This window comes from Vulpes lagopus, chromosome 15 (assembly GCF_018345385.1).
Source record: "Vulpes lagopus strain Blue_001 chromosome 15, ASM1834538v1, whole genome shotgun sequence".
NCBI lineage: Eukaryota > Metazoa > Chordata > Mammalia > Carnivora > Canidae > Vulpes > Vulpes lagopus.
The window spans coordinates 22,296,768-22,311,180 of NC_054838.1; the positions used below are offsets into that span (position 1 = coordinate 22,296,768).

The 14,413-nt window shown below is 36.5% G+C and overlaps 1 protein-coding gene across 1 annotated transcript; it reads left to right on the top strand.

Moving 5' to 3' along the window:
* Positions 1 to 13,465: 13,465 nt before the first annotated feature.
* Positions 13,466 to 14,410, top strand: LOC121476630 (olfactory receptor 52R1-like). The gene has a single exon (XM_041730750.1). The coding sequence runs from the start codon at positions 13,466 to 13,468 to the stop codon at positions 14,408 to 14,410; it is 945 nt and encodes a 314-aa protein (XP_041586684.1).
* Positions 14,411 to 14,413: the final 3 nt, after the last annotated feature.

Consider the following 14,413-nt stretch of genomic DNA (forward strand, 5'->3'; position numbering starts at 1 on the left):
AATGAGGGACTGAGTGAGAGGACAGGGATATTTGAATAACTGAACATAACACATAATAAATATATAGCTATTACTTAGAACATTTTTCTGGAACTCTCACATTCACTGAATTACTACTGCTGATTATTTAAGAACTTCAGTTTTCCTGAGCTTTCTAGCACTGGATGCTTCTCCCCATGACTCTCCTCATTTAATGAAAAGAGAGGATTCCCTGAATTATGCCACATCACATTTTTTTAAACCTGTAATTCTCTTTGGTGACAACAAACAACACAATTAAGTCATCCCTGCCTGTAAAAGTTCCAGAAGAATATTTAAACATGATGAGAAAATTGGTTTCCAGTATTGTTTTTAACTGAAAGTATAGTTAACATATGGTGTTATATTAGTTTCAAGTGTAGAATATAATAATAAAATGTTTTTCAGTATTTTTTAAATAAATTACTAATCCTGAAATAAAGCACTGAAAAATCAAGTCACATTTGAAATGTGGATATTATTAGTGGATGCTAAAGATATCCCCAAGACATGTATGTTTATAAATGTGATATCAAGATGGTTCAAAGAACCACCCTAACAAAAATAGTTATAACTCCCACTTGTTGAAAGTTCTCTATTATTGACATTTTATATGCATTATGTAATTTCAACCACATACCAACTCTAGAAGGTAGATAGTATATTTTGCATATGAGGAAACTAAAACTCAAAAATTAATCTCCCAAGGTTATCTTTATAAAGTACCACCTAACTGTTGAGAGATACCATATAAAACACAAAGGTGGAGAGAGAAGAAAGAAAAAAGAAAGAAAGAAAGAAAGAAAGAAAGAAAGAAAGAAAGAAAGAAGGAAGGAAGGAAGGAAGGAAGGAAGGAAGGAAGGAAGGAAGGAAAGAAAAAGAAAAAAAAAGAAAAAGAAAAAGAAAAAGAAAAAGAAAAAGAAAAAGAAAAAGAAAAAGAAAAAGAAAAGAAGGAAGGAAGGAAGGAAGGGATGAGAGGGAGGGAGAAATTGAGAGACAGGAGAGGAAGGGAGGAAAGGAAGGAAGGAAGAAAAAGAGAGGGAGAGGAAGGCAAACCTTGCCCTTATTTTAACATAGTGCAGTAAGCATTACATTTTGATAAATAGTATGGGCTGCTCCAGAAACACAAAGAACCATAACAGCCATCATTTCTTGAACACTTACTGTGTACCAGATGCAAACATCTTTACATCTATAATCTCATCCAATCATCACAATTACCCAATAAAATACAGTTGTTATCCCTAATATTTTATGAGGAAACTGATGTTTAAAGCAATTAAGTAATTTTCCCAAATAATCAGAAAAGCCGCAGTGCTAACCTGCGTATGACTCCAATACCTTCATTTAATAGGGCTGAGGAACACATAGGAGGAATCTCTAAACCAGTCTGACAAAATGTCGCTGGTAAATATTTTTCAGATTTGTGCCTTCCAGAGACACATTTTGGTCAATATGGCATCTCTGGAGTAAACAATTTCCAGGTGTTAGTTCCCTGTGAATTATGTCATTATGAAGCTCTTTAGGCTTCTGGGGGAAAGGAACTTTATCATTGATGGTCTCTGTGTGCAAAGGTTGCAGAGAATCAGCTGTCAAGGCTACACCCACTATGAAAAATAACAGCAAAATAGAATTGCCAAATTTGAGCAGCCCCAGGGGCTTAGCGGTTTAGCACCACCTTCGGCTGGGGTGTGATCTTGGAGTCCCTGGATGGAGTCCCGCATCGGGTTCCCTGCATGGAGCCTGCTTCTCCCTCTGCCTGTGTCTCTGCCTCTCTCTCTCTCTCTCTCCCTCCCTCTCTCATAAATAAATAAATAAATAAATAAATAAATAAATAAATAAATAATAAAATCTTAAAAAAAAAAAAAAAAGAATTGCCAAATTCGGTTGACTCATTTTTGTGATCCTCTCATTTATCCAATACTTACATATTTTACTGAGGATACTTTCCTTCTGGAAATTTTCTCTCCTCATGTCTTGGCACTAGTCTCTATTACTTTTCTCCCATCACTCAGCAATTCCTCTCTCTGGTTTCCCGTACTGTACCCAAAGAACCTTAACTTTGGAATCCTTCAGCGTTCTGTGCTTTGCCCATTTTTGAGTCATTTAAAAAATTATCTCACTCATTTTCACAGTTTCACCTTTCACCTATTTAATGAAAAATTTCAAAAAGATATCTGAAGACAGCCGTGGTTTCCAGGTTCTTGAAGATTAGAACTTCCTTCTGAACATTGCCGTAGGTGTTTCTCATGAGTAAATCAAATTCAATATTTCAAAACCAATTTAATCATTTTCCCCTATAATTGTTCTTATTCCTATATATTCTGAATAAAGCTTATAACTTTCATAAAAATTAACCAATTCTCTAAATAAGAACTCTGGGAGTTGTCCTGTATGCTTATATATTTCCCAATCAATCACCAAGTCCCTTCTATTCAAACTCTAATGACTTTCTTCTTCCACTTCTTCATTTAAGAACAAAATAATCTCTTCCAGGTCTTCATTCTGTATAACCTAGTCTATTAATTAACCTACAAATAATACTGTATTATAAATATAAAATGACAAGACTTCCAAAGCAATAACAACATCCATTTATTAAGCATTTTCTCTATGCCAGAAAAATAAAAATGAGAGAAACAACCCTTTAAACTGAATAAAATAAGAAAACCACATATGAAAACCTGTAGGGCAAGACAATGGAGTGCAGTGTGTAGTCTGAAGAATACACATTTGTTAGAAAATGAGGAAGTAAATAATTTAAATTTTTTTCAACATACGATGCTAGGAAAATATTTAAATAAATGTGAGAAAAATTAATTAACAAAGATTAACAGTACAAATGAATCAGTTAAAAATAAAACCAAAGTTGATTACTTAAAAAGAAAATATGTGAACTTTTTCCAAGACTAGTCAAGAAAATTTTAGAAAAAGTGTGATTAACTCATGAGAAATGTAAAAGAAAACAAAAGTATGGAGAAATAAAACTTTAAATATAATGGTATAACAGGCATAACAATAGATCTGGAAACAAATACAAATGGACAACTTTATAGAAAAACATCAGTCACCAAACTAGTTTAAGAAATCAAATCCAGCAGAGAGGAAATGTCAAAGATGGGTAAACCTCCCACAACCAAATTTGAAGAAAAAAAAAAGTAGAGTGTTTCTATATTTTATAAATTCTAGTAGAATGGAAAAGAGGGAAGTTTGCTCCTCTAGCAAGGATCATTTGGCAATGCCCAGAGACAGTTTTGGTTGTCACAACTGGGGAGAGAGTGCTACTGGATCCAGTGGGTTGATGCCAGGGATGCTTACATCCTAAAATGCACAAGACAACAAAGAACTATTCAGCCCACTATGTTAACAGGATTGAGGTTGAAAAGTCCTATTCTTGGAAAGCTAGTCATATAATCACTCATGATGACACATGCAAACAGGACAAATGACTTTTTAGCAAGTCAGATGTAACTGTACTTTTAAAGAATATTGCACTTTGAAACAATGGACTTTGTCTCATGAATGAAAAAATTATTCAACCTAAGAAATCTATCAATGGAATGGCTATGCAAAAAGATTAATGGAGGAAAAACCTGATCAAGAGATGAGGAAAAAATCAGAAAATTCAATGGCAATTCATAATAAAATTATTAATATTTAGGAACAAAGTAAGTTCCTGAATGAAAGACATCTAGAAATTTGGAGCAAACATATTTACTGGTGACCTATTAAAAGTATTTCTATTAAAGTCAGTCAAAGATAAAGATAGCTAATATCACAACTACTATTCAGCATTCTATAGATAAGTCTTAGTAAATGAGAAAGGGCAAGTAAATGAAAGGAGAGTGTTACTTTTTTTTTTTTTTTTAGTTGAGAGTGCTACTTTTGAAAAGAAATTTCTCAAAGTTTTTATTTAGGTTTTAATTGACTCTACCTTAAAAATTTAAAAGAATATACTGCAAACTCTTAAAATATAGTTCACCAAAGTGACCACATAACAGATCAGTATCACAAATTAATAGCTTTTCCTGTTAATAATAATTAACCACTGAAGAAATTTTATTAAAATAAGGATTTATTTACAAACAGCCATAAAACTATAAACTGTATTGTGTAACACAATGTCTGTGTTTGGCAGGGAGAGAAGAGGTCTCTTAAGATTTATTGAAGAAAATAAAGAAAATCCTTTATTTCTTTCTTGAAGATAGGAATATTCAATAGTGAAAAGGTGTGAATTTTCCCATGAATATTCTCATAAATTAAAGCATTATCAATCAATAAAACACAAGAGTTTTTAATGGGTAGTGACAGATGGATCCTAAAGTGTATTAGGTATGGTAAATATGCAAATATATTCAGTATAATTTTGAAAATGACAAAGAGAAGAGACTTGTTCTTTGGTACATCAAAATGTAATGTAAAGTTATTATATTAACAAATATTGTCAAAAATTTTAAAATATATATCCCCAGAAAAAAATAACATTTCAAAAAATGTGTGAATGAAGATAAAGAATATGATGACAATGGCATCTTATATAATCAGAAAAAATAACTGACACATGATAAATAATGTTTGGCCAACTGGCTAACAATTTATAAAAATATTAAAAATTTCATGAATATAAAAATATTAAAATACCCCTATTTTATATAGATCCCTGCATTTGGATTAAGATTTTCAAGGTAAAACAGAACAGTTATGATAATATTAGAATAAATAAGAGAAAATGCATTTATGACTTTAGCAAAGACCTACTTAAGAAGAAATTAAAGCCATTAAGCAAAATGCTAATACGAAATACTGTATCAAATTTAAATACTCTTGTTTGCACAAGATACCTGTGAACAAAATAAAAAGTACAGCATATCATACATGCATTAGAAGGCCAAGACCAAAGAATGATGCTTCTTGCACTTCAAACTAGATTGTGTATCTGTTGTTTGTTTGATGATAGTCTGGTTTGAGCGATGGTGGGGGAATGGGGAAGAGGAAACAGTAGATTCCTGTGTCCAGAACTTTTGGTCATGAAGGACACGGTGGGCATTGGGATGTATCCTTCTGGTCCAGTAGCATAATAAAGATGAAGGTAGGAGTCCTTATCCCTACACTGATGGGAGGTAGGACCTTGGTGACCCATTCCCATTTAATATTCCTCATCGGTAAACCTTAAACTTAAAAAAAATCCCTGATCTGCCTATTTCCAGTTTGTCTGTGATGATTGGTCAAATACCCAGATGTATTTGAGGTACTTATTTCTAAGTATAAATAGCTTCTATGAAGATAGCTATTAGAAAGCTCTGACTACCAGGATCCTGTAAAAAGGTAGAGCTCATGCTAAATGAAATAATCCAAAAAGCTTATTTTCTAGCAAATAGGGTTATGGGAATCAGTCAAATTTCAAAGCTGAGTGAAACAATAAAATACATAACACATGTCAAATTTGGGCCACACAGAATCATGATTCACTACATTTCCTTGATGTAACTGAATGTTTTTTCCCCCCTGGGAATAAATATTTGTTTGCAAACTTGCTGCTGATATCTCATTTAATTCCCACAACATTCAGTTTTGCCTGCCACTCTGAAACCCACTTCCCATCATCTGTACTCTTCTAACTCTGCTTTGCAGTCCTGTGCTTCTCAGTACCTGCCCTGCTCCTTGGCTCCCATTGCTCCATTTCTTCCTGGTCTTCCAGATTAGTTCTCAATAGTCCCTCTCCCTGGTCTGCTCTTTCTGCTTCTGGCATCTTACCTGGCTCCCAGCAGAGGGAGAATTGCCCTTCCCACTCACTGCCCAGCCACGTATGCACACAGGTACCTCTTGGAGCTGAGCTTCTATAAGGATCCCAGCATGTAACCCAGCCCTGCTGCCAAGAGACCCTTGGGGCTTAGAGATAATATCAGATGAGCAGCATAATTCTCGGTGTGAGGACTAGGCTTTCCTAAGAGGCTCATCATACTGAAGAAAGTCTAAATAATATGTTTACCATCTTTTAATTATTTTTAATATTTAATTATTTAAATTTAATTTTAATTATTTAAAAACGTATAATATTTTTCAATAAGCATTCTTTTTTTCTCCATTATCTTTAGATCCTATTTACTGCCATGTAGGCTGCAGACAAGAAATCCTTATACTTCTTATACTTCTACCTTCTCTCCCTTCTTCATTCCCAAATTTAGTCACCTACAGCATAATACTTGCCTGGATAAGATATATAAATTTACATACAGTCTTTTTTTTAAGATTTTATTTATTATCTCTTCATGAGAGACACAGAGAAAGAGGCAGAGACACAGGCAAAGGGAGAAGCAGACTCCATGCAGGGAGCCTGATGTGGGACTCGATTCCAGGACTCCAGGGTCATGCCCTGGGCTGATGGGAGATGCTCAACCACAGAGCCACCCAGGTATTCCTATGTACAATCTTATAGGTATGATTAAATATTATACATTCATGTTTCAGTTGCTTGAACCTTAAAGCAAATACATTTTATTGAAATATGATTAAATACACATTTTTCAACACAGTATCTGGAATACCTGGTATGACTAAAAAAAGAATGGCATAGCATCCTATATCACCAACCCATATTCATCAATATGAAATCAATTCCTTCTTTTTCCACTCATTCAATTGCCCACAATTATGTCAAATTTCCATTCAATTCACACTGGACCATAGTTTTCTAGGACAATTTCTGTTTCTCTAAAATTATAGTCATCTTCCATTTTGCATGCTAACAGGATTAGATGGACTTTCTTTATCATCTCCCTAGTTACTTACAGCTATTTATCCATAATGGTAATTAAATGCTTACAAAATCAGATGACCATACAAATATCCTCAAGATCTTGTTAAAATGAAAATTATGATTCATTAGGTCTGGGATGGGACCGGAGTTCTGAATTTCTGACATCACTTTTTTGAGGCCATATTTTGTGCAAGGCTTTAATACATCCTCTGTTTTTTTAAAAGGCATATCAGGTTACTGCTTTCCTGGGATTACGTTACATGGCATCCTTGAATAAATTCCATTCAAACTTGGTTAGCAACTGGGTATTTATTTTATTTTCCTGAAGTACATACTCTGGTTTTATTCAGAAGAAAAAAAAAAAAAAAGATGCAGAAGCATCTGGATGGCTCATTTGGTTAAGTGTCTGTCTTTGGCTCAGGTTATGATCCCAGAGTCCTAGAATGGAGTCCGTCTCAGGCTCCCGGTTCAGCAATGAGTCTGTTTCTCCTCCCTCTGCCCCTCTGCCTGCATGTACTTGTTTTTGCTCTCTCTCTCTCTCTCTCTCTCTCTCTCTCAAATAAACAAAATCTTAAAGAAAAATAGGTTGCAGAAAATGATAAATTTTCTGGATTCCTGCCTGTCTAAAAAATTATTTTTGCTCTTATACTTTATTGATGGATTGGCTGTATATACAATTGCTAGGCTGTAATAATTTTCTCTGAACACTTTTAAGGTTTAGTTTAATATAGTCAATAAGACTAGAGATAAAATTCTGGTTCTATATGTCTAAACTTTAAAAACTTAACTCCTCGGTGACTTGGTTTCTCTACCTGTAAAATGTTGATATCTATTTTATTGAGTTGTATAGAATCAGTAATTCTGTAGTTTAAAACCATTAGAATACAATTTGGCATGTAGAAAAAATTAAACCTCACTTATTCATAACTAGGCCTCTGTAAACCAAAACTGAACTTTCTTACCTTTATAGGCCATTTTTTCCCTTCTCTACTACATTAGGCTCCACTTTTTTTATTCTTGGTACCTCGAAATTCCACAATATTGCTTCTCTGTATACCATTTTTCCCCTTCTTCATACTTTTTCCTTCTTTGCTCAGTAGTATTCAATTGGATAGATACAGCAAATTTGTTTAACCTCGAGTTGACATATTTGGGTGTTTTCTCATCTTAGCTGCTATATAGACAGCTAGTACAAATATTCTTTGATGTTTTTGGTGCATAAATTAAAAAACAACAATTGGGGGTATGAACTAGAAGAAGAGTTTCTTGAAGTACTGTACTCAGTGCCTCAATGCTCCAATTGACTCACATTTTGCCAATACTTTATGTATTTAATTTTGTATGTATTTAATTTTAATTATCCTAATAAGTTTGATTGGTATCTCATTCTGATTTGATTTTTTATTTCCTCATGAATAATAATGTTGAGCACTTTTTCATATGTTCATTAGCCATTCATCTACTGCTCTTTGTGAAGTACCTGTTTAAACCAGTCACTTAAAATTTAATGGGTTATCTTTCCATTAATTGATTGTAGAACTTTCTTTTTCAGTTATATGCATTGTGAATATTTTCCCCATCTATGACTTGGCTTTTTAAATTTATAATGCTATCTTTTGAAATTGATGTTTTTTGATATAATGAGGTTCAATCCTTGATTTTTTTTCTTTTATAGCTATGCTTTTGGCAGACTAAGAAATCTTTGCTTTTCTCAACCTCATTAAAATCATTTATTCTATTTTTTTCTTTTAGGATATTTATAGTTTTACCTTTCAAATTTAGGTTACTATTATAATTCAAAGATTTTTCACATTGAGGTAGGAGTTGAGGTTCCTTTTCTATTCTTTTCTTTTTTTTTAAGACTCTATTCATTTATTCATGAGAGACACACAGAGAGAAAGGCAGAGACATAGGCAGAGGGAGAAGCAAGCTCCTCACAGGGAGCACAATGTAGGACTCTATCCAGACACTCCGGGATCACGCCCTGAGCCGAAGGCAAATGCTCAACATCTGAGCCACACAGGTGTCCCTCATTTTGTTTTTAGACAGACAATTTAGTTTAGTGCCATGACATTTTTCTGTCACTGATTTGCATTTTTTCTGTTGAAAATTAATTGTGCTTAGAGCTATTTCTGCTTTTTAAAATCATTTCTTCATAATGTATTGATCAATCCTTACATAAATACGAGGCCACTCCTAAGGTATGCAGAACACTGTAGGATCCCTAAGTAGGTAACAATTTAATTAGGTAAACAAATAAATAATTTTTTAAGATTTTATTTATTTATTCTTGAGAGGGAGAGAGGCAGAGATACAGGCAGAAGGAAAAGTAGGCTCCATGCAGGGAGCCCAATGTGGGACTCGATCCTGGGTCTCCAGGATCATGCCCTGGGCTGAAGGCAGCGCTAAACCGCTGAGCCACCAGGGCTGCCCAAAAAATAAATAATTTAATTAAACTACATTCAACAATTACTTATAAAAACAATTTAATTAAAACTACATTTAGTAATCTACTGGCTCATGTGAAGTACAATTATCTATAGATGAAGATTTAAAATAATGGGTGAAAATATATTTATTTTTATATTAGTTTGCTAAAGGTGCCATATAGGTATTGATCAATCCTTACATAAATACGAGGCCACTCCTAAGGTATGCAGAACACTGTAGAAAGAAAATTCCAGCAAGGCCCTATATGGGGAGTGAGTGAGAGGAAGCTCTGCATAAGCTTAACTGTTCAGGCTGAGTGAGGAGGGCCTGCCAACTTCACCAAGTTTCAAAAATAACTATGGCAAGTCCTCCATCTGGAAGTCCTCCTGCCTCTCCACGTAAGAAGAAAGAGGACCCCAAAACCAGAGCTTCCTAGGTACATATGATATCACCAACAAATTGTCGACACCTCTTCAAACCACACAATTTGTCTCTACATGCCCATGTATATACACACACTGATGTATAATCTCACACTGTCAGCTTTGGAGCTCAGGATATGTCTTCACAAAGTAGCTTAAGGCAGTGGCCTTCTACTCACAGAGCCATGCTATCCCACTAAATGTGTATACTTACCACCAATGATTAGTCACACCTGCACAAACACACAAGTTATGCACATGCATTCACAGGCAAATCCAGTCCTTACACACGTTTATTAACACGTCTCTCAGGTATACACATCAACAAGCATCAACAAACTTTCACGTTGTATAAAATACCTCCTCAATTGTAAATACTTTTGACTAACAAAAAATACATGCATAGCAATAAGCTCACAATTGTGTGTTCTCAACAACACACATTCTTGGCCATGCATTCAATTCCCCACCCTTTGCATTTGTGTACACAGAGGACAGAGGAAAGTTAGGGGTTAATGCTTCTAGCTTCACTCTCTGGTCTCAGAGGAAGCCAGAGTGGGAGGCAGGGGGGCCTAGCAGGAAGGGGAATATTAATGCTTGGGGAAGGGAAAGGCCAGACTTTAAAGGTCTTTAAATAGGTCCTAATCTACAGTCTCTGCTAAAAGCTGAATCACAGGAGCCAGTTAGAGATGCTCAACCAGTTAGTGAGCCAGTCAGAGGTGAAGCAGAGCTCAAGGTGAGTGCTTTCCCTGTGCCCCAGTCACTTCTGCCCTTCCCAGAGAACAGCAGGACTCACGGAGGTTCCAGAAGCTAGAAGACAAGGCAATACTTTGTGCAGATGGCCTGCTTCCCTGGGCGCTCCAGGTCCAGAGATCTCTGACTGATGGATTTCCTTCTGAGATGGAGAGAAGATCTGCTGTTCACACTGTGTCCTCCAGGGAAATTCTGGAAAAGTAAGAAGGCGGCCTCCACACACAGTCCCTCCAGGAAGGACACTGTATCTGAAACCATGCTCCAGCATCATTACTCTGTGCCTTGGTTTTAGATACCCCAAAGTGAGAAAACAGACTAAATGTCTCTGAAACTATTCCTTGGCAAGCTCTCAGTCCACTTTATCCTCCACCCTTTCAGGCTTGAGTGACATGGTTAAAACGATGGACATAACTAACTCCACCTAATGAAAGGAGTACTTGAGGTCCAGTAGAGCCAGTGGTACCAGCACTGGACTCAAACCAACACTCACAGATGAAATGAGCTCCCTCAGTGTAAGAACATCCTTCTTGCAACCATATTTCCTCAACCAAAAGCTATGCCAAGTTTGCTCAAGTTAGCATGTACTTTGGAGAACAGAAAAATTGACTCTGAAGTTCAATGTGTGATCACCCTAGCTTTAAGACCAAAAAAAGATAACCTAATTTCTTCTTTCACTAGATATGGGACTCACAAGACGTCTAGCCCCTGAGGGACAGGGACGGGTGCATATTTAAAAGCAAGGAAAGTGGGAAGAAATATTGGGCAAGAAAGGAAAGTATATTGCTCTTCTTTTCCTACTCTTTCGGGAATGCACATTTCCATCCCTCCCCCCAGCAGCAAGTTGATAACCTGTGCCTCCCTCAGAAATACTATTGCAAACCTCACACACTATAGAGAATGATCTAACATTGGTTAACTCCCTCTCCAAGTCACATGACTTGTAGTCTTCACTCTACACATGTTGAGTTCATAAGCCTGAGGGTGAAAAAGGCAAAAGGATTGCTGATAGTGAGGATACCAGATTCCATGGTATTATAAGTGTAGAGAAGAAAGAAAGGCACCTTTCAAGAGCCCTCATCTCCTGTTTCAGACTTGGGTCCCAGCTCACCACCTATGAAGACTCACTACTCCGAACAGAATATGGAAAACAGGTGAGTTTTTCATTAAGGCTCATGGGCAGAAACTTGGTGTGAGTTAAAAACAATAAATGTAAAAGCTTACCGTGTTATATTTACAAAAACAGCAATTTCTTCCACAATTAACTAAAGAGATTATTATGCACTTTGAGAAATTGTAGGTTTATCCAGCACCTTCACCAGCACCCAGTACAGGAACGAAGATGGTCTAAGTAGTTTTTCAGGTGCCCATGAGTCTCAGTGACCATGTCCTGACAAATGGAGGGTGACATATAGGGGACAGAGGGAGGTGAGATAGGAAGACTCTGGTTCAAAGGGAACATACAATTAGAAGACCAAGCTAACAGATGGGGTAAAGCTCAGCTGTAGACTTTAGATAATGCATGTCTGAATTTTCACCATATTCTAGAGAGAAGTATTTGTTTCGAACAAGCCTATAGCTATTTTCAAGATAGGATAGTAAACTTTCCAATTTAGAGCAAGATTGATAAAGCCTAAACTCCATTTCTCTCAAAATGTTATAGAGGTAGGGAAAATCAGAAAGAGGTCAGGTCTATTTGGGATCTCAAAGATAGCTTTTTTAGGAATCATTAGGTCTGGTTGGATGAAACATTTGTTAGTCAAAAGAGGTGATTCGTTAAGGGGGATTTGAAAAGATACTCCTCCTGTCTGAGTGTTTCTCTTATGGAGGAGACTCATACAAAGGAGTCAACTAAGATGACATAGTAAAAAGGTGTTGAGTAAGAACCATGTAAACTTTTGTGTCGTTGACTCCTATGTAAGTGATAATCACCAGAGGAATTAGACAGGTTCAATCACGTAATGAAAGCATAGGCAGAGGAGGACTTTCATTTCTTTCACTGGCCAGCAGGGCAGACTTTGGTATAAAAAATATATACAGTGGTCTAATGGCATGCCATCAAGGTAGTGTTTAGAGAGTTATATCAGAATATTTTTAAGATATGGCTCATCAGTTAAAAAGTCCATTGCTACTGAACCATGACTTTTATTTGTTATTTGGTTCAACAAATATTTATTATATCCCTATTCTGTGCCAAGCACAGAGGTGCTAGGAATGGTGAACTGCTCAGGGCTCACCTCATAAAAATTATCATCTAGCACGGGAATTAGAAAACTATAGCTTGCAGACCAAATCCAGCCTGCAGACTTGTTTTATAAATAAAATTTTATTTACATATAGCCACACTCACACATTGCTGTATTGACTGTGGCTGCTCTCATACCACAGTGGCTAACTAAGCTCACTAGTTGCAACTATAGTTCACACAGCCTAAAATAGGTATGATCTAACTTTTAAGAGCAACAACAAAAAAGTTTGCTTGCCTCTAATCTAGGAGGACATACACTAGGGATACTAGGCTTAGTCAGAGGTGTACAATCGTCAGTTATCCTCCAGCCCAAATTCTCTTGGTAACTCCTAGAGTCAGAGCAAACTCAGCATCACTAAATACATTATTACTATGAGCCTTTAAGACAAAGTGTTTTCCAAATTGGCTTCCAACCCTGAAAAAAATGCCTAACTTCTCAGCTTCAGAGAAAAGAATGAAGCTGAAAAGAATCTATGGAAGGTTAAACAAATCTGTTAGTTCTGAAGAATAGAAGAGCAAGAATGAATATTAGTGACTTAAGTGTCATAATAGTTATCTGTTGGCAGAAACTTTCAAGGAACATATGATTGTTCCACAAAAATCACACAGCTAGTGTGTTCTAATCCCATTTTGAAGACATAAATATGAATGAGGGACAAAGAGTATCATCACTTCTGTTTCAAAAATTATTAATTAAAACAGTTGAAATTATTCCATTAATCCCAAATGCTTCACTGTTTGATTCTTTCAAATATTAAAAATAATAATTACTTGCTGGATTATATTCAATGTCAGAGAGTAGATTACCTTTGCAAAGAAGAACAATTTACCCATCGTGTGATGCTGGCTTCAAGGAACAGCTCTTCACATCCTGTGTTCTTCATCCTACTTGGGATCCCAGGACTGGAGAATTACCAATTTTGGATTGCCTTTCCTCTATGTGCCATGTATTTCGTAGCTATAGTTGGCAATTTCATTGTCCTTCATATAATCCGAACTGACCACACCCTGCATGAGCCCATGTACCTTTTTCTAGCCATGCTGGCTATCACTGACCTGGTTCTATCCTCCTCTACACAACCTAAAATGCTGGCTATACTCTGGTTTCATGCTCATGAGATTGAATACCATGCCTGCCTCATCCAGGTGTTCTTCATCCATGCCTTTTCCTCCGTGGAGTCCGGGTTGCTCATGGCTATGGCTTTGGACCGTTATGTGGCTATCTGCTTCCCACTCCACCACTCTACTTTCCTGACCCCAGCTGTAGTGGGTAAACTGGGAGCAGCTGTGATGATGAGAGGATTGCTATGGGTGAGCCCTTTCTGCATTATGGTCTCCAGGATGCCCTTCTGCCCCAACCATGTCATTCCCCAGTCATACTGTGAGCACATGGCTGTGTTAAAGCTGGTGTGTGCAGACACTAGAGTAAACCGTGCATATGGGCTCTTTGGAGCTTTCTCTGTGGTTGGCTTTGACATAATTGTCATCAGTGTATCCTATGTGATGATTCTGAGAACTGTTCTGGGGTTGCCCTCTGAAGAAGCCCGGTTCAAAGCTTTTGGCACATGTGCTTCCCATATCTGTGTCATCTTGGCTTTTTATATCCCAGCCCTCTTTACTTTCCTCACACACCGCTTTGGACATCATGTGCCCCGAGTGGTACATATCATGTTCGCCAATTTCTATCTACTGGTACCTCCCATGCTCAACCCCATCATCTATGGAGTCAGAACCAAGCAGATCAGGGACAGGGTTATTCAAGGTTGTTGTGGAAAAGATCCCTAAGCC